This window comes from Lepidochelys olivacea (assembly GCF_965140295.1).
Source record: "Lepidochelys olivacea isolate rLepOli2 genome assembly, chromosome: 8".
Lineage (NCBI taxonomy): Eukaryota > Metazoa > Chordata > Testudines > Cheloniidae > Lepidochelys > Lepidochelys olivacea.
In genome coordinates, this window is record NC_140418.1 from 20,679,883 (window position 1) to 20,698,225 (window position 18,343).

Genomic DNA, 18,343 nt, shown 5'->3' on the forward strand with positions numbered 1-18,343 from the left:
CCTACCTCTAGCTCCTCAACAACTTGAGGTACAAGGGGAGGAATGCTTGCCACCATTTAAATTCAAAGAAAAAAGCCCTTCACTAAATACTTTGTGAGGTAGTTCAGGATGCAAGATGGTCAGTGCAGGGCACGTGTGTAAAAATGCGTGTGCACACACAACACACACGCACGCTTGCTTTCCCTTCCCCCTGTTTCTTCTAGGGAATATGAAAGAGCAAAGCAGATTTTTACAGCACAACTCCATGAAGAGAGGGGGCCTGGAGGTGCCTCATGTTCCACCATTACAGCTACCTCCTCTGCCAAGACACCAAAAAACGAAACAAAAAACAAAATAGAGGAGAAATTACAAGGTGCTAGAAAAACTACATAAAGGGAGACATGAAAGAGGAACAAGAACATACACATAACCTTCTAGTGCTCTTAGGAGAGCAGATTTTACCACACAAAGCAAGCCACACAATACAGGGCTAGAAAAACAAGTTGTGAAGAACCACCAACTGTTCTTTCATTTCCTTGGGTCACTGCTCTGAAACAATGACTTTGGGACAATTCGTCTTTGCTTTGTCAGTAATGGTGGGCTAACAGCCCTTGAATGCTAGACAATTAGAGCAGTCCCATGAATGCCAAAAGAATAACAAGGCTGCCACACACTCTAACACAGGTGGCCATCTCAAGTGGCCCGGGACCAGTCCATAACTTGTACTATACCCCTGACTAAATCTTGGGGTGCTCATGGGGGGTGGCCCAGGTGGCACCACGGGTGCTGGGGGAGCGGCAGCCCGGGCCGTGGGTGCTGCCGCAGGTGTTGGGGGGGCAGTTCAGAGTGAGCCTCAAGTGCTGGTGGGGCTGCCCAGGGGGTGCCGTGGGTGTGCAGGGTCGGGGGAGGGCTATGGGTGTACAGCCTTCCCTTTTTACTTCCCTAGCAGCTTCTTACAAAAGGAGGAGAGTGCCAGGTAAAACGTTTTCAAAAAGCAAATTTCTTACCATTATTATTACTAAGAACAATTTTTTTAAAACCCCTATTTACTTTTCAACACTTAGGACCACTGTCCAAGCTGAGTGAAAAGGAAAAGGTAAAACAATCAGAACAGCTGTGTCTAATTCACGTTGAGATTACCATGCACAAGCACATTGTGGTCTGAATCATAGAATTTAAGGCCAAAAGGGACCCTCAGATTATCTAGTCTGAACTCCTGTATCATAGGCCACCAACACCACCTAGCACCCACACACTAAACCCAACAACTAAAATTAGACCAAAGCGTTACAGCCCACGGGAGATGAAATGATTACGTGTCACAGGCAGAGAACAGGAGGGACTGAGATGCACCAGTGCCCGACGCCCACGTAATGGAACAGAAATGGTTATGTGAACTATACCCAGATAATTCTGGCAGGTGATCCGCACCCACACACAGCAAAGGAAGGTGAAAAATCCCCAGTGTCGCTGCCATTCTGACCAGGGGGGAAATTCCTTCCCAACCCCATGTGTATGGGCAAGATCAAGCCAGCCAAGCACCTGAGAGAGAGAGTATGTCTCGTGCCACCTCAGAGTCCTCCCTGTCCAATGTCCCATATCTAGCCAAGGCCATCCATGATGCTTCAGAGGAAAGACTTTTTTTTTTAAATCCCTTCCTGACCCTTTCAGGTGGCCAGCAAAAACCCCCCATGAAGCATGAACTTTCAGGATCAATTGAAAGAAAAACAGACACACTTCTGAAGTTTTGATTTGGGAGGGTGGGATGTTCATTTTGTTTTGTTTTGTTTTTTGTCTACTATTGTTGAAAGCCATATCTAAAGTCACAGTGACTCAGATTAGAGAAAAGGTTACTATTTTTTCCAGTTTGTTTACTTTGTGAATTTTACAGCAGTCTGGGTAGGGTTAAGGTTACTTTTCCCCTCATTTGGGTGTTTCACATAGCAAATGGGGAAAAGAAAAGAAAAAAAGTATGATTGTAAAAAACAAACAAAAGAAAACACCCACATTTCTCGGGGAGAGTTAGTGGTATAGTGTCTTTTTTTAAAAAAATGGTTAAATTTCAAGTTGAAGATGTCCCTTTAAATACAAACAAAATATTCATGGTGAGGAAATGGTTTTAATTGCCTGTTTTTTTCCAATCTGTTGCTATCCATATTGTACCTATTCTGGGTGTAGATCTAGGATCTCACTCTCCAGAGCAGTTAAATAAGGCAGAACGTACCTTTCAACAGTACTAAATTCACTTACAAAAAGCAGAAAGAAAAAAAACAAATGCCTTAACCTATTGCCTTAGTTTAAACTGTGTGACAAGGGTAAGCTATAGCTGTACAAACCACTTTTTCCATTCTTTAGGAAAATAGTAATTTAAGATTTTATTTTGAGATCCTTTGTTTCCAGGAAGTTCCTTTGTTTCCTATCTAAAGGCAGCTACCAGCTCTGACGTATAGGGCAGAACACTTTGCACTTCTAATACAATGCTTGATAAATACTAATTATTCTTCCTGCAATGAAGCTGGCAAACGTTACCATCCCAATTTGACAGATGAGGAAACAGACATTGCGAGATTAAGGAACTCGCCCAATATTACACAGGAAGTCAGTAGCAGACCCGGAATAAGAACTCAGGAGTTCCTTGCTCTTACTGCTTCACTTTGAGTTTGTTTCTCTTTGTTTAGACAAAGTTTCCATATTTCCCATCTAATGGGAGGGGAGAGTGTAACATGAGGGAGAGGTGTTGGGACATATAAAGGCAGTAGGGTTCTGTGGTTAGGATGAAGGACTGGAAGTTAGTAGATCTGATTCTATTCTATTCCAGGCTCTGACTCACTGGGTGATTTTGGTCAAGTCACTTAACCTTTGTTCTTCGCTTTCTCCATCTGTAGAGTGGGGCTAATAATACTAACCTAAATTTGTAAAGTGCTTTGAGATCTACAAATGAAAAGCTCCAAAAGTGCTAAATGTCTAAGATCAAAGGTTTTTTTTAAAAAAAAATATATATTTTGGAAGGTCTTTACTAGGGAAATTCAAGGAGTTTGTGAAAACCCCATGATACGTGTACTTTAAGAGCCATGGCTTTGATTCATGACAGTACTTAAACACATGCATTAAGCATAAATGACATCGTGAATAGGGATGCTTTCCTGAATAGAGGCCCAGTTTTCAGAAGGGTGTAAGCTAAACTGCATGTTCCTGTAAATCAAAATTTACATATGCAAACTGGGCACACACTGAGTCTGGCCCTGAATATTTGAGTGAAGATGGACAAACACACATTCAAAGCAGAATGAATAAGTCGCTTATTAAAAATACCAGCAAGTTATTAAAACACATTATGAGATTAGCACCTGCATAACAGTTGATAAGATGCAAATATCCTTAAGCAATCAACTGGCCTTATTTACAATAGTGCATTAAATATGTACTTCAGAAGGCCAGTTTTAGAAGGGTAATCTTTTTTCAGCTTCAGAATTACACAATGAAAACAGTTTGTTCTGAACTGTTTGAAGCAAGTTCCAATACGAACTGGAAAATTCAGGGAGGTGGAGGGTTTAATGTAGTTTTAAATTAACTTCTTTGTTTTAAAAACAGATAAGGTTGGGACTGCCACAAGACAAGTCACCTACACAATACACACACTCCTGCCACCTCACCACTTCTCATCAGTGCTCCTCTGATGTCCCTCCCACCCTTCCTCTTTAACCTGATAGCTCTTTGCACTTTTAGATCCAAGGGTAAAGGACAGGAATAGATTTCTCTGCCAGCCAGTTCCCCCTCTTAATTCTGATCCCAAAGACATTCTGAAACAGAGAAAGTTTCTCAAACAAGGATGAGTACTGAGAACAAGCTAATGAGGTTAACATTATGTAGGATTGGCACATTCTGTTTTAATGCAGACAGTACATTCATACAAGTAGAGCCCGTAGATAACTGGACTGTAAGGGAACAGGGAGGAGAGGACATCAAAAACACTCTTGGCAGGAGTGTGGGTGCTTACATAGTATGGTGGTACCTAGATTGCAGTGTCATAACCTGCACCCACTGCCTATCTTCATACAGAACTCCTAGAACAGTGGTCACCCACCGGTGGATTGCGATCTCCGGCGGCACAGCGGGGCTGCTGCTAAGACAGGCTCCCTGCCTCCCACGGCCCCACGCCACTCCTGAAAGTGGCCAGCGCAGCCCTGGGGGCGGGAGGGCAGGAGTCTCCCTTCGCTTGCTTCTCCTGCCTGCAAGCACTGCCCCCACAGCTCCCACTGGCCGGGAACAGGGAGCTGTGGCCAATGGGAACTGCGGGGGTGGTGCCTGCAGAGACAGGCAGCGCACAGAGCCATGTGCCACCCGCCTCCCCCCAGGAAGCACAGGAGCGCATTGGCCCCTTCCAGGAGTGGCGTGGAGCCAGGGTAGGCAAGGACCCTGCCCTAGCGGCAGCCATGCTGCACCACCAACTGGAAGCCGCTGGCGGTAAGTGCTGCCTGGTGGGAGGCCGCACCCCAACCCCCAGCTCCCTCCCAGAGCCAGAACCCCAAACCTCCTCCTGCACCCAAACCCCAGCCCTGAGCTCCCTCCCAGAGCCAGCACCCCAACCCCCTGCCCAGTCCTGACCCCCCGCCCAGAGCCAGCACGCTGTACCCTCTTCTGCACCCCAACATTCTGCTCCAGCCCAGAGCCCCCTCGTACGCCCTAACCCCCTGCCCCAGGCTCAGCCCAGAGCCCCCTCCCACACTGCGAACCCCTCGGCTCCAGCCCAGAGCCCGCACCCCCTCCCAAACCCCTACCCCAGCCCAATGAAAGTGAGTGAGGGTGGGGGAGAGCGAGTGGGGGGGTGGAGTGAGTGGGGCGGGGATTTGGAGAAGGGGCAAGGGCCTCAGGGAAGGGGCGGGGTAGATCTTGGGGTGCCCTTAAATTCAAAAAAAGTGATCTTGGGCATAAAAAGGTTGGAGACCACTGTCCTAGAGGCATCTGCCTATAGAAAAAAATATATATAAAGAAAACCAAACAAGTTACTTTTAGAACAAAAGGTACATTTACCCCCACTTGAACGCTTCAATAAGAGGATGCAAAAAGCTAAGAAAATTCTGTTCCTTTGTTGAATTGACTTCTTTGCCAAGAACCTAGTTCTCCTACCCCTGCTCCTCCCATCAGTCATACTATTCTGTATTATGCCTTATTAGCCAACTATATTCTGTTATGAGTTTGGCAATCTTGGTCCGCAAGTGCTTGTGTGGGTTGCTCTCCATCCTCCAGGAATATCAAATAAATCACTGTCATTGAAATGTGCCAACAGAACAAACTGCTTCAGAGAATGGAAAGAATGGAAAAGAGAGAGCTCAGAAGAAGCAGTAGAACACATACTTTTCCTTTGAAATTGTATATTAGGCACAACTACATTTCAGTGGAAATTAGGAGGGAGACAGTATTTCTAGACTGAGAGAGACTTAGCTGTGGATTTGTGCCAAGGAGTGATTTTTTTTCCTTCTTTTAGACAGTGAGAATAAAATGCCAAAACGAAGGATAGCAGAGTGTGAGGGAGAGATTTTTTTTTTTTTAAATAAAGTGAGCAAACCACACCTTGCTTCATCAAAAAAAGAGAAAAATGTAATGAAGAAAAAATGTCCAAGTAAGGGGACTGGTATTTAAAAGGAACCAAACCCACTGCTGGACTGAAAGCAAGAAAGAACGTAATTCTGAATGAAGCAATTAACACAACCAACAGGCAGGATGTCCACTTGGTCTTTAGGAGCCAAGACTAAAAGTCATTAGACTCAACTGCTGTCCTGCACTCTACAATGCCATGAAACAAAATCTGATCAAGTAAAGAAAGCATCAGAATCATACTAGAACTGAAAACATGTTAAGTGTGGTACATAGCTGTTGCTAGTACTAACCTCACATGGTTTTCCTGAACAGTGAAGGACAGTATTTTGTCAGGATAATGGGAAGTGTGGGGGATGCCAAGAGGTGAGGAAGATAGAGGAACAGTCACTTGTTGATGTGGTTTGGACCTCCATGGTTTTCAGAGAAACCATGCTCCACTCAAGGAGACGACGATTTCGCCACCCCAAGCAGGGAAATTGCTAGAGATCTGCTATCTATAACTGATTATGCTCCTACTGTACAAGTACTGTGAGAATTTCAAATGAAAAGTGCTCTGCAAGTAATATGTCCCTTTCAGAGATCAGGTAACTGAGGCACAGAAAGGTTACATTCTTTGCCCAAGGCCACAAAGAGCTGACTGAGTCAGGAATGAGTCCCAGGAGTCCAGACACCTTGTCCCAAGGACTAGACAATGCCGCCTCACTGTATACACCCTGTGACACATGGCCAGGGAGGGCTAAGCAGACTAATTGACCCAGGTTCAACCTTTAGAGACATTTTAGAAAAGTATGTAAATGGTAATCAGGGCCATTCCATGTTAGATAGGCTAGAACTTTAAAATGCAAACCTATATTGTTAGAGAATTAGAGAGGATACTAATTGTATGTGTTTAGTTATCTTATTAGATGTTAACCATGTAAACAGACAGTTCCTGTCTATTACTATAGCTATTGATTCAAAGATCAAAGGGAATATTAACATTTAGATGAATCTTGGGTGTAATAATGTCACTGTATATATGTCTCTTTAAAGTTTGTGATAAATGGCTTAATGGATAAATTGCCTTATGTTAATTTGTGTAGCTAATTACCATTGATGCTTAGGAAATTGGTCTACTTCTGAGTCTCTATGATTGCCTAATGTTCGTCTAAGGAATGTATGGTCAAGAGGCCTCTAGAAAACTGTATAAACGACTCTTGGGACCTGATCCTTTCATCTCCGATCTGCTTGATACTTTATGCAGGGGAAGCTTGAGTTGTAAGACTGAGATCTACAGTCCAATCTGGATTGCATTGAATATGAACATTGGACTTATTTTGCAGCTACAAAGTTCTTCATCTCTACTATAAAACTGATCTCAGAATGGTACTCATGTCTGTCTGTATACTGATCTTTTAATCAATTCTCTCTCTCTTTTCTTTAATAAATTTTAGTGTAGTTAATAAGAATTCGCTGTAAGCGTGTATTTGAATAAGATCTGAAATATTCATTAACTTGGGAGGTAATGTGCCTGATCCTTTGAGATTGGTAGAACTTTCTTATATGATAAATAAGATTTTCAGTAATCCTCATCATATTTGACTTGGGTTTCTGGGTGGAGGCCTAAGGCTGGGTTGCTTTAAGGGAACTGTGTTTTGGCTTCTGGGTAACCAGTAAGGTATTACAAAAGCTGTTTTGAGGCTAGCTTGGTGTATCTAAGTACTGGAATGACCACCAACTTTGGGGATTGTCTGCCCCATTCTTTGCAGTTTGCCCTAATTAAGTAACCTCAGTGTGGTTCCCGTGGGACCCTGGCCACACACCCAAAGCACTGAAGAGTCCCCCTACGTTCCTAAAGTAAAATTGGACAATATTGTACAGACAAATATCATTCCTAATACACTAGATTTCAGGCCACAATACGCTCCTTTTTCCAGGGACACCAAGATGGCTCCAAATATTTTCTGGCTGCTGGTATATCAAGCAGCATCTCAGTAACTATCCTGTGACAAAGCTCAAAAGGTGCAGCTGCCAGATAAGGTTCTCTTATCTGCTGCTCTCTTCCCTTCCGGACCAATTAGAATTTAAATTCCCTAGCACCCTTCTATGATCTTTGTATTCTTTTCCAATTACAGAGGATTCATCTCAGTAACCAACCATTTGAACTGACATGAACAAATTCAGCTGGACCATCTTTTACTTCCTTAAAAGGCTTAGTTGGGGCCAGTATTGCGGTCCCAGCTTACCTTCCAGAAAAGAAAGATTTGATAGTTATCTAGGATCCCAATTTCACTATGGCCTCCCCACAAAATCCATAAAATCTCTAATTTATTCTCCTGCACCTGCTGTGCTACAGTCATCCATTGAAGCCAACGGAATATTAAGAGTTGTAGTTCAGTAACATTCCCTATCTGAGCCATTGCTTGTCTGCTATGGAGCATTTATTACAGCAATGTTTCTGTCACAAACCTTTTACTGCATCAAGGACAGCCAGGGTTAAAAAAAATTTAGGTGAAACATACCACTAAGACTTCCACTTACTGTGTTCAAACCCTGTAAGGTGCACAGGCAGTGGGAGTACCTTTGATTTCCTTTTGAAACGGATTGTATTACCACAGGATTAGCTCAGATCAGACAGCATCTGGCTTTCAGTGCGGTTCCTGTTTCTGGCCCAGTTTCCAAGAAAAGTTTACGAAGGAGCAAGGCACACTATCAAATGCCAGTGAGGGAGAGGAGACAGTTACATCTTATAATTTGGATGGGACTTAAATCAATGCTCTCCAACAAGGCTAAATCTTATGACAGTCCACAGGCCCAGTTCTAATCTGTGAAGTTACTCCCAATTTACACCAAACATCAGTATCAATGCCCAAGACTTCACCCTGGTTACGAAACATGGTTACAGTCAGATCTACACTACAAGTTGCAACAGTGTTTTAGCAGGATCCCCAAAAGTATTTTACCTGGAGCATGGATTGGCCTATGGGCAGATGGCAGGGAGAAGGGGGGCAAATGACTTCGGTCGAAGTCTCACTATTTCAAACTAAAATTGAAGAGAGGTATGAGAAAGTGGATTTGTTATGTTACCTTAACATGGATTTGTGCCCGTTACAAAGCGTTCATTTGTTATAAATGTCAAATCTGTATTTCTGACTCCTTGTGGTTTTTCCTGATAAAAGTTTAAGATATGCTTCATTAAAGAAGATTTTTCTTAAATGCTACAACAACCTGCAAAAGCAGTTCAAAAGCTGCCACCTTTTTAATCACACTCTATCCAACTGAAGTCTCTCTTTACAATGGGTATTTTCAGTCACTGAACAGCAGAGTTACTAGCCAGTTAACTCTGATTTCAGAGCACTGATCACTATCCACACTTTCAAGAGTTTAGAAAACTGCTTTAGGACATGGGAGATTTTGTAGTGTGGATGGGGGAAAAGATTATTATTTCAACCAGCCTTTTGCAGATTAAGTTTTCCCTGCTTTTGGGCTCAACACAGGATTAACTGGATGAAGTTCTGGGACTTCTGTCATACAGGAGGTCAGACTGATCTAATGGCCCCTTCTGGCCTTAAAAATCTATGAATCTTTTCAATAGGTATGTACATATGTTTTACACTCAAGCTCTCTCAAGCTTCCACTACCCTTGGTTAATTCATGCAATGTTGCTACAATCCTGTGCGCAACATCTGATGCAACTGTTTGCAAGTCAATGAACTATGATGTCACAAAGTGAAGATTGTGGCTTCAATGAATGAACTAAGAAAGACAACTATCTTGGTAAAGTGAAGTCAAGAAGAAACAAGTCAAAGCTAACTGAAGCTTAATATTTTTCTTCTGTCTTTGGAGTAAAAACCTTGCACTTGAGCAATTAGATTTTAGAAGGAACAGAGGGGCTATTAAGGATACCTGAAAATAAAATAGTATTTATATATGGATACATGGATACATATAATCACATTACCTATGGCACAAGCTTCACTAAAGTTCTTGACACTTCTAGAGCTTCTGCACATCCCAACACTTCCTCAGCTTCTTGCATGTCTAGTTAACTCCTGGGATTCTACAGTAATTCCCCCCCAAAGACATCTTGTTTATTTTAAACAAACTTGGGGGCAAGCCAGTATCCCGACTGATACCAAACTGTGGCAATTACATACGATTCCCGCATCAGGTGCATTTGGAGAGGTTGTGTGTCACTCTACACTGTGCCATATCACTGGTGACCACATACCCCTTTCCACCCTGGCGGCGACTGTGTTATAACATAAAAAAATATGGAATGACAGGTATTGTGTAAACAAGTGCTTAGTTATCACTTTACAGCTAATAAAAATGCAGCTCTCTCTGGAGTGTAAAGCAGCAGCTATTTAACAGCACAGAGCAACACTACAATTTTTACTTATGCATGCATAAATTAGGCCACAGAGCGAAGAGTACACCACCCAGCTGAATCATATACAAGAGTCCATGGAGGACCTTTATCAATTCTGCTGAATAAAGGCATGGTATGAACATCAAGAATTATTGTCACTAAAGTTAATGTCCCAATTCACATAATTTACTATAGGGCACATACCAAGGTTTGCACACTGTGATTCTAAAGCAAAAAAAAAAAAATAAGCGCAACACATCTCATCAGGAAAAAGCCATGCAAGTGGAAAGCTGGCATTAATTCCCCACCCTTACAGAAACACACACCCACTGCTACCTAGCACCAGCACTTTATATTCTACACAAAGGGCACCCAGAGCTTGTTTGAAAAAGTGTTTTTGCCAAATGAACTACCACTGTACATTAATGCAGCTAGTTAAACAACATACAGCAAAAGCAAACAGACAGATTGATAAAAAGCAAACTACTACTGGGCTATCAGCAATGCAGACTCATTTGAGTCCCTACCAAGCACCTTGGAGATTCCAAATTGAAACTATCGACCAAATATGTACTTTTCCATTAGGCATTTGATATGGATCTGGAAATAGTGATGCGTCATTTAGTCAGGAACTCTACTCAAAAACATACAAATGGTGAATTTATAGAAAAGGAGATATGGAAAAGATGTTCTCCCAACTAACCAGCATTTTGAGTGTCACATCAGGATTTCGAGTTGCAAATCTTATGAATCTGTCAAAGAAAAAAAGAGTCAGGAAGGAAAGTTGTGTGTCTCTTCTTTAGAAGTTTGAGGACTGAAAAAAAAAAAACCAACACTTTTTTCCTGGGGCTCACAAGTAAATGCAGAAGTTCTTTATGGAATCATAGAATTCAGAAAAGAAATTTTGTAAGATTTTAGAGTAGTCAATAATCTGTCAGTTTGAAGCCAGTTTTTAATGGGTAGACAGGGAGAGAAAAAGGGCAACATAACACTGCCCTATAGTTCCTGCTGCAGTCTGCTTCACCAGCTTCTCTAATACTCCAGGCTGTGTAATTCAAGCATTACTTTGTCCATTAGCCATCACAATGGATGAGTTTAAGCTAAAAAAAAAACCCAAAACAAACACATATATGCTTTACCCTCCACTAAAAGCAACACGGTTGAAAGCATGTCAGCTTCAATTAGAGATGGTCCTACTCGCTCAGGAAAGACAAATAAGAACTGAAACAAACATTTGCCCATCCCCCAACAAAAAGTATGCTTTAAGGTGTGGATTACAATAGTCATCCCAGGGACAGCCTCCTTTCAAAAAAAAAAAAAAAGTTTATTACAGTTGTGCTTAGGGGCCAACTGAGAATAGGGCTCCATTGTGCTAGGCTCCATACCAACGGAATAAGAGACAACTCCTGCCACTGAGCACTTCCAGTCTAAGGCCAGGCCTACACTAGAAACTTCTGCTAGTACACTATAGTAATTTTGGTTGAGTGTCACTTTTTTTATATTGCCAAAAGCCCTGGGGTAGATACAGTCATACTTGTACACAAATGCTTTTGTCAGTACAGCTCATTTTGCTCAGGAAACTGGGATAAGCTATACAGGCAAAAAAAATATTTGTTGTCACTATAAGCTGCATCTACACTGGGAAGGTTTGCCAATATAGCTATACAGGTAAAGGCAAACCTTTTCTAGTGTACACTAGGCTTTATCATTTAAATCTAAATCCCCTCTAAGCCTGGCTCCTTCCCCATGCCTCTGAAACCTGTGCCCAATGTACTGGTGAGCTCTATTATTCTACTCACAACATCAAGCAATAAAAAAAAACAGCAAAATTATTAAATGATGGGAAGTAAGTTCTGAATTGCTCCATTAGCTATAAATGGTGATTTACTATCCAATGCCGGAATAGCACAGCACTGGGATCTATTAGCACATAACTTTGGAATTGCCCACAGTTAAAACAAGATCTTAGTTACAGTTACTTTAGTTTATACTTGCTCGCAGGCTGAATAACAGCAGTTTAATGGTCCTGAAAGAATTCAAAAGCCTCTGTGGCTACTCCACAGCCAACTGTAACTAGCTTTGAAATGAGAACTGCCAGACACAGTCAGCCACAAGGACAACAATAATACATGTGGCAAAGTTTCTCTCTCCACCTTGTTACCCAGTTTCCAATGCACAGACACTGTTCAATGACCTGTTCATTGTACTTAGAATTATGAAGAACATTTATAATTCCAGGGTCTCTTTCCTCTCAGAGATACTGCTCTCTACTGAAGCAAGGTCTAGCAAGCAGTTACATCATGCATCAGACACATTTTTGCCACACAATCCTCATTCAAGATGGGCCAAAGTTACAGTTTAATTTACGCATGCTTCTAACTTTCACACAAGTTGCACATGGTAGCAGGGCCGGATTAAGACCTTTAGAGGCCCTAAGCACTGAAAAGATTATGGTGCCCCCCAATATGTAATTCAAAATAAAAACAATACGATACCGTAAATTAAAATTTTATTTTTCGAAATCACACAAAACTTACATGTATGCTGAAATTAAAGTAGCTTCTTTCTAGATTTTCTGATTGCAAAATTTTGGATAAATTCATCGAAGCTGACTTGACGAAGCATGTCTGCTTCCATACACAATAGGGAAAGTGAATCAAGTCTGTCCTGACACATTGTTGTTCTCTGAGGGTTTTTTATTCTTTTCAGCTGAGAAAAAGAGCGTTCTGCGGAGCAGTTAGTAATCATCAATGTTAGAAAGATATGTAGTGGTTTGGAAATACACATTGTATTCCATCTTTCAATATTGTGTCATGAAGATCAATGTGACTGAATTTCATTTTTCCTGTTTCATGAAACTTTGCACGCATATAACAGTGGAACTGCCATACTTCTCCACAGAGATTCATGTTCAAGTCAACAGGGTATGAGTCAACTAGCTTTCGGGAACCTTGTGAATACTGTTCGTCAGATAAGTCCATATCATTTAGAAAAGAAAATCTACTTGATACCTCTTTGTACACTTCATCTCTCCTCTTCGTATGAGCTTCAAGTGTATCGATTATAGCGTAGTAATTAGATATGAGAAATTTGTCTCTAGGATTCAATGCTACTTCTGTTGCACTGCTATCATTTGCTTGTTTTTTCCTGATTCACTTGAGGGACTGGGCTTCTTTGTAGTTAGTATCAGGCAAGATATCTTTTGATATGTCTTCAAATCTTTCAAAATCATTCCTCAAAATGTGTAAGTGGTCTGCTAATGATTGACAGAGGTCTGCACATGTTTTCAAATCCAATTCTTTTTCCTGGAGAGCTTGACTTGTGTGAACAAAGTGTTGTAAAATTTCATTCCACATGGTCAACATGAATACAAACTCTAGTTCTTGCATCTTGTTTGCAATGGTTTCTGCCTCTTGTATAGTTTCTCCCTTTTGTGATTGATCTTCAATTATACTTTCTAATGCATCCACAATCTTTGGGTAGGACTCCAGAATTGCACTTGTTGCCACTGCATGTGCCTCCCAGCGAGTATTATAAAGAGATTTCAACACACAATCATTGCCCAAATATGTTTTAAGAACTGTTTTTGAAATATCAAATTTTTGAAAAAAAAAAAATCTCTTTTTTTGGTGCCCCCTGCTTTGCTGGTGCCCTAAGCACGTGCTTAGTCTGCCTATTGGGTAATCCAGCCCTGCGCGGTAGCATGCATGCACAGGCACATGAAGGCAGCGTGGGTTCCTAGAAACATCTGCAGCTCCCCATAAAACCTGCAGCCCCAGTTGTTTGGCGACTGTAGTAGAAAGGGTGGTGTGGGATGAAGGTGTTCTGACATGAAAAACAGAGACCAGGGTAGGTGTGGAAACATTTGCATTTCATTTGTAGCCAAATATTGGCTGAGAGAATAAAAAGGCACCAAGGCTGTGCATTATTAGGATAAGATGTTTTGTCGGAAGGGCATATACCTGAATGGCATGTGCTTCAGTCTTAATACAGACCTAAAGTAGTATGCACCAGAGATTTCAACCTATAAAGTAAGGTCTTAATTGCTTACCTACTTCACAGATGGATTGCAGGGATTAGTCATTATGTATAAAATGCTGTGAAGATGAACAGCACTAGATAAGTGCTCAAGTATTATTAAAACCCTAATGCCCTCTGGTTGTTCATTCATTCTAAACTAATTTCAAGTGAACACATTTCATTATATTTTAAATTGAAATGAATTCAGTGTTCCTGAAAATGGACAGCTTGACAGCACAAGAGATAAAAGTTCTATTTATCCACAAACAGATACTGCATGGAGCAGGGCTACAGCACAAGCTTTCCCCTGACTCCTCTAGGAGTGAGGGTGTTCAGTCTTCATAGGCTCTTCAGTCTTTGGCCTCTCATGCAATTACTAGCATCTGTGACATGTATCCATGTCCACTAGTAGATGGATTGGGACTCACCAGCTCATTTTATATGCTGGTTGCTGAAAAGCTGTGAAAAGGCAAATTTTGGTCACTACTGATCTAGGAGATAGGAGCTACAGCCACAGCTTCTCACGATGATTTGCAGTCTTGGTCTCATCTCTATTCAGGGCAGCAAATACACGTTCCTTCATGTTTGGCTGGCCAAAAGGTTGTTTTTTTCCTGGCAGATGAAGACCTCACTCCATTCATACCTTTATCATCTCCAGTCCAGACTATTGCAATCCACTCTATCTAGAGCTACTCTGCAGGGCAACATAGTTCTTACAGAAAAGCGCTGTGTAGTTTGAAAATTTGTCCCTCACCAACAGAAGTTGGTCCAATAAAAGATATTACCTCACCCACCTTGTCTCTCTAGTATCCTGGGACCGACACGGCTGCAACACCGCATAGTTATATTTTGTCAGACATGATAATTAATTTCTGTACCAAAAAACTGGTATATCCCAGAACCCAGTAGTTTGAGACAATTTTATGATTGTCATCTTAGATGAAAGCTAAACAGTTTGTTTTTTTTTGTAGTTTACATTATGTAAGATGACACATTTTAAAAAAATCTATTTTTAGCCCTCTGGGTTGCCAAGAAACAAAGAATGCAAAGTTTATCTGTGATTTTGAAATCTCTCAAATATAGCTCTGAACCAACACCTCCAAATTCTGGGGAAGTTTGGATCAAACTTTATAACCCCAGGTTCATTTAATTTCTCTGCCTCATCCTGTTGTGAACCATCAGCCCTTTCCTTTATTTTAGTGAGCTTGTGTTTCCACCTGGGTTTTGAAACTTGGGAACAAGAGGAATTGCATTTATCAAGCCACCTGAAATACACCTCCCTCTCATACTATTATAGCAGTTGCTCCAGATCCCATTATAAGCCCTATTTTTCCACATACCTCTACTGTCTGCAAATAGAGGCCTCTGAGGTTTGAAATTGGCAGCCTATCTCCAAAGCTGAGGAATAATTCTACCACCAAGTTTCACGCAAATCAGACGGGGGCTTTGAAGCCACGGACCGCCCAAAATCCAGTATGACTTAGTGAAATTGCATTGTTTCCAGCTAAGCAATACTCCACTGTGCTCATTCCACTAAAAGCAATTACCCACTGGAGCAATAGTGCCTCAAAGAACACAACGAAAATCCCACTGAACTGTATAAATAAGAGTCCTGATTTGGAGTTATGGTGGACAGAGAGAAAATGACAGTTTTGTTTGGGAGGGGTAAGGTACTGTAATGTTCCCAGTTCCTCCTAGCATCTCACCTCCTGAAACCAAAGGCATCCCAAAGAGGGCACAGATAAGATTCTATAGCTTCTTAGTTGGGAAGTATCATCTTAATTTTACATTTCCCAGTTCTCCAATGTTTACCGTGCATTTTTAATTGTAAGGGGCACATGAGGACACCTTAACTGCATATTTTCTGCTCTTCCAGTGCAAGTTTGGGGAATTAAAAACTCATGCTCAGGAAGAGCATGATGACTACAAGGAACTATTTTGCCATTGCAAACCTCATGTTAACCAAGTTTTTTAAATATGAATCTAAGTATCTATGAGGCTACATGAAGCATGCACGGCAACCTCATTTATAGGTCTGTGTCTCAAGACATAGGTTTGCTAACAGGAATGCAGGAGAGTACAGGTTGAGATGTCCGTGCTATTTTGATTGATGAGAACGTCAATGCTGTCAGTAGCAACAACACACAAAGCTTTAGTTACATGTAGCCTTATCATAACAGGCAGCCCCCTAAAGAAGCTTTCGTACTTGGTAAGAGCATTATACTGGGAACAAAGACCTGTCAGTGCCTCTCCCTGCAAGGAGAAGAAGAGAGGGCAGAGTGCTCAACTCAGCTCTTTTGTTATTGTTTGTGTCTAAAGTAATGAAACATCCCCTCCACCCAGCCAGTTTAGGAATCATGCATCATCAAACAAAGGGTTCTACCTCTCCCCCCAGCACACCCACATGACCTCAATGCTCTCTATAAAGATCCTCAACACCCACTTTACACAACATTATTACATAACAGCATTGTTGGAAGAACCTCCAACTTCCCATGCACCTTCCCCTCAAAACCTAGTCCCCTTTCCCTGGCATCCTGCCCGCCCCCAGCCTCAGGGCGGCCTCCATACCCTCTCCCCAGACTGCTCTGCGGCTTGTGTTTCATTTCAGCCTGTGTGAGATCATAAGCAGTTTGAGGCAGAACTTTACCTTGTTTTTGCACAGCACTGGGCACATTTATGGTGTTATATAGTAACATGTTTTCTTACACAAAGATCACACCCCTGCCTGTGTTTCAGCGAGCGCTACCCAGTGCTTACGAGACACTCGCACAGGTTGCGCCCTGAACTAATGTACACGTGGGAAAAAGCTCGGCCGGGGGCGTTCAGCGTCCCCAGATGAGGCTAGGCCAGGTTTGGCTGCGGAACGGATACAACTGTGCACTGCACGCTACGAGGGAAGAACATCACCGAGCAACGGGGCACCAGCTCGGGGCGGAGGAGCAGCCCCCAGGTGCCCAGGGCTGCAAGGATCCTGTGACTCTTTTCTTCCCCCACTCCATGCACGGCTGGAGAGAAGGGGCTGCATCGACCCCTCCCGCAGCGCGGGACGCCTTGGCGGATATCGCCGCGGACAGCATGGGATGCTCCGGGTGTCCCCCTCCCGCGTGCACTAGAGGCCCTAGACCCCGGCCTCGCGCCGCGGTAAGGTCCGCGCGCAAGCACCCCCGGGGCCCCTCCCCGCGCGCGGGGGCGGGGGGCGCCCCGCACTCACCTCCTGAAGTCAAAGGGCATGTTGGTGGCGGGTGCGGCGCAGCCTCCGGCCCCTCCCCCGGCTCTCTCAGCCTCGCTCGTGCCGGCCCGGCTGCAGGGCCAGGAAGTGATGGGCCGCGAACCGCGTCCCCATTGGGCGGCCGGCACCGGCCACCCCAGCCGCTTCCGCCGCCGAGTTAAAGGGCCAGGAGAGGCCAGGCGGCGCGGCCGGTTCCGGGCCTGGAGGAGACGCTGCCTGGCCTTGGGCTGGCACTCAGGAGACCTGGCTGTGCCACTGCCCTGCTGGGGGACCCTGGGCAAGGGCTTCCCTCTCTGTGCCTCTGCCGGAACCCCCTCCCTCTTCGTGTGTACAGGCTGTGAGCTCTTCGGGGTAAGCATTGCGTGTTTGTACAGCGCCTAGCACAGGGGGCCTGACCCCGCTAGGGGCCTTTCAGCCCAAACAGTAATCACCCTTCCTACATACTGAGCTACTCCAGGGGCAGTTGGGGCTGCACTGCAGGGAGAGCCTGGGCCCAGTAAACTGCAGCCTGTCTTTGAAAGGGGATGCCTCAGATCATCATCTCTGTGTCCAGCAGTCAGTGGAAACTGAAAAAGCAGCTGAGGAAGGGGCTCAGGTTCCTTACAACTCCAAGGAAGGTGTAAAGATAACTTTCGCTGGCTGCGGAATAACTAGTCACTGCTTTGGGAAAGGGGGTTGACAGAGTGGTGTCACCTACAGCACAAGTTATATCACAGCACAGAAAAGAAACATGGTTACAGCCAAAATACCTCCTCTTGGCGGTTAATCAAGAAAAGGGATCAAAGGGAAGAGGAAATTCGCAGAACTCTATGCATACCACACTGCCTTCCTTGGTGGTTCCACCACTTTCATGGTCTTCTTGTGTCTGTTGCCATCTGCCTCCTCCCTAGTGACCCACCTCTCTCCATTTTACCCTTCTCTGGTGGCTCAGCAGGAAACCAAGACTATATTTAGAAGCAAGATTAGTTTAGATTGGAACAAGCAGAGAAACATTTCTTAATGGTGAGATCCATTAGGCTGTGTAATAGGTTCCTAAGGGAAGGGATGAAAACTTCAGTACCGGGCAAACTGGTTGAAACCATAGTAAAGAACAAAACTGTCATACACATAGATGAACACAATTTGTTGGGGAAGAGTTAACATGTTTTTTATATTATTTTATT

General features: G+C 43.2%; 1 protein-coding gene across 2 annotated transcripts in view; it reads right to left on the reverse strand.

Annotated features, from left to right (window-relative positions):
- Window positions 1-17,295, reverse strand: part of ERGIC1 (endoplasmic reticulum-golgi intermediate compartment 1) — a 101,402-nt gene extending 84,107 nt beyond the window's left edge. Inside the window, exon 1 of one of the 2 annotated variants that reach the window (XM_084636224.1) lies at window positions 17,163-17,295. In XM_084636224.1, coding sequence (XP_084492350.1) covers window positions 17,163-17,182 — 20 coding nt within the window. In that variant the 5' untranslated portion in view covers window positions 17,183-17,295. The remainder of the gene's footprint in view (window positions 1-17,162) is intronic. The other variant, XM_084636223.1, reaches the window with a different exon arrangement.
- Window positions 17,296-18,343: the final 1,048 nt, after the last annotated feature.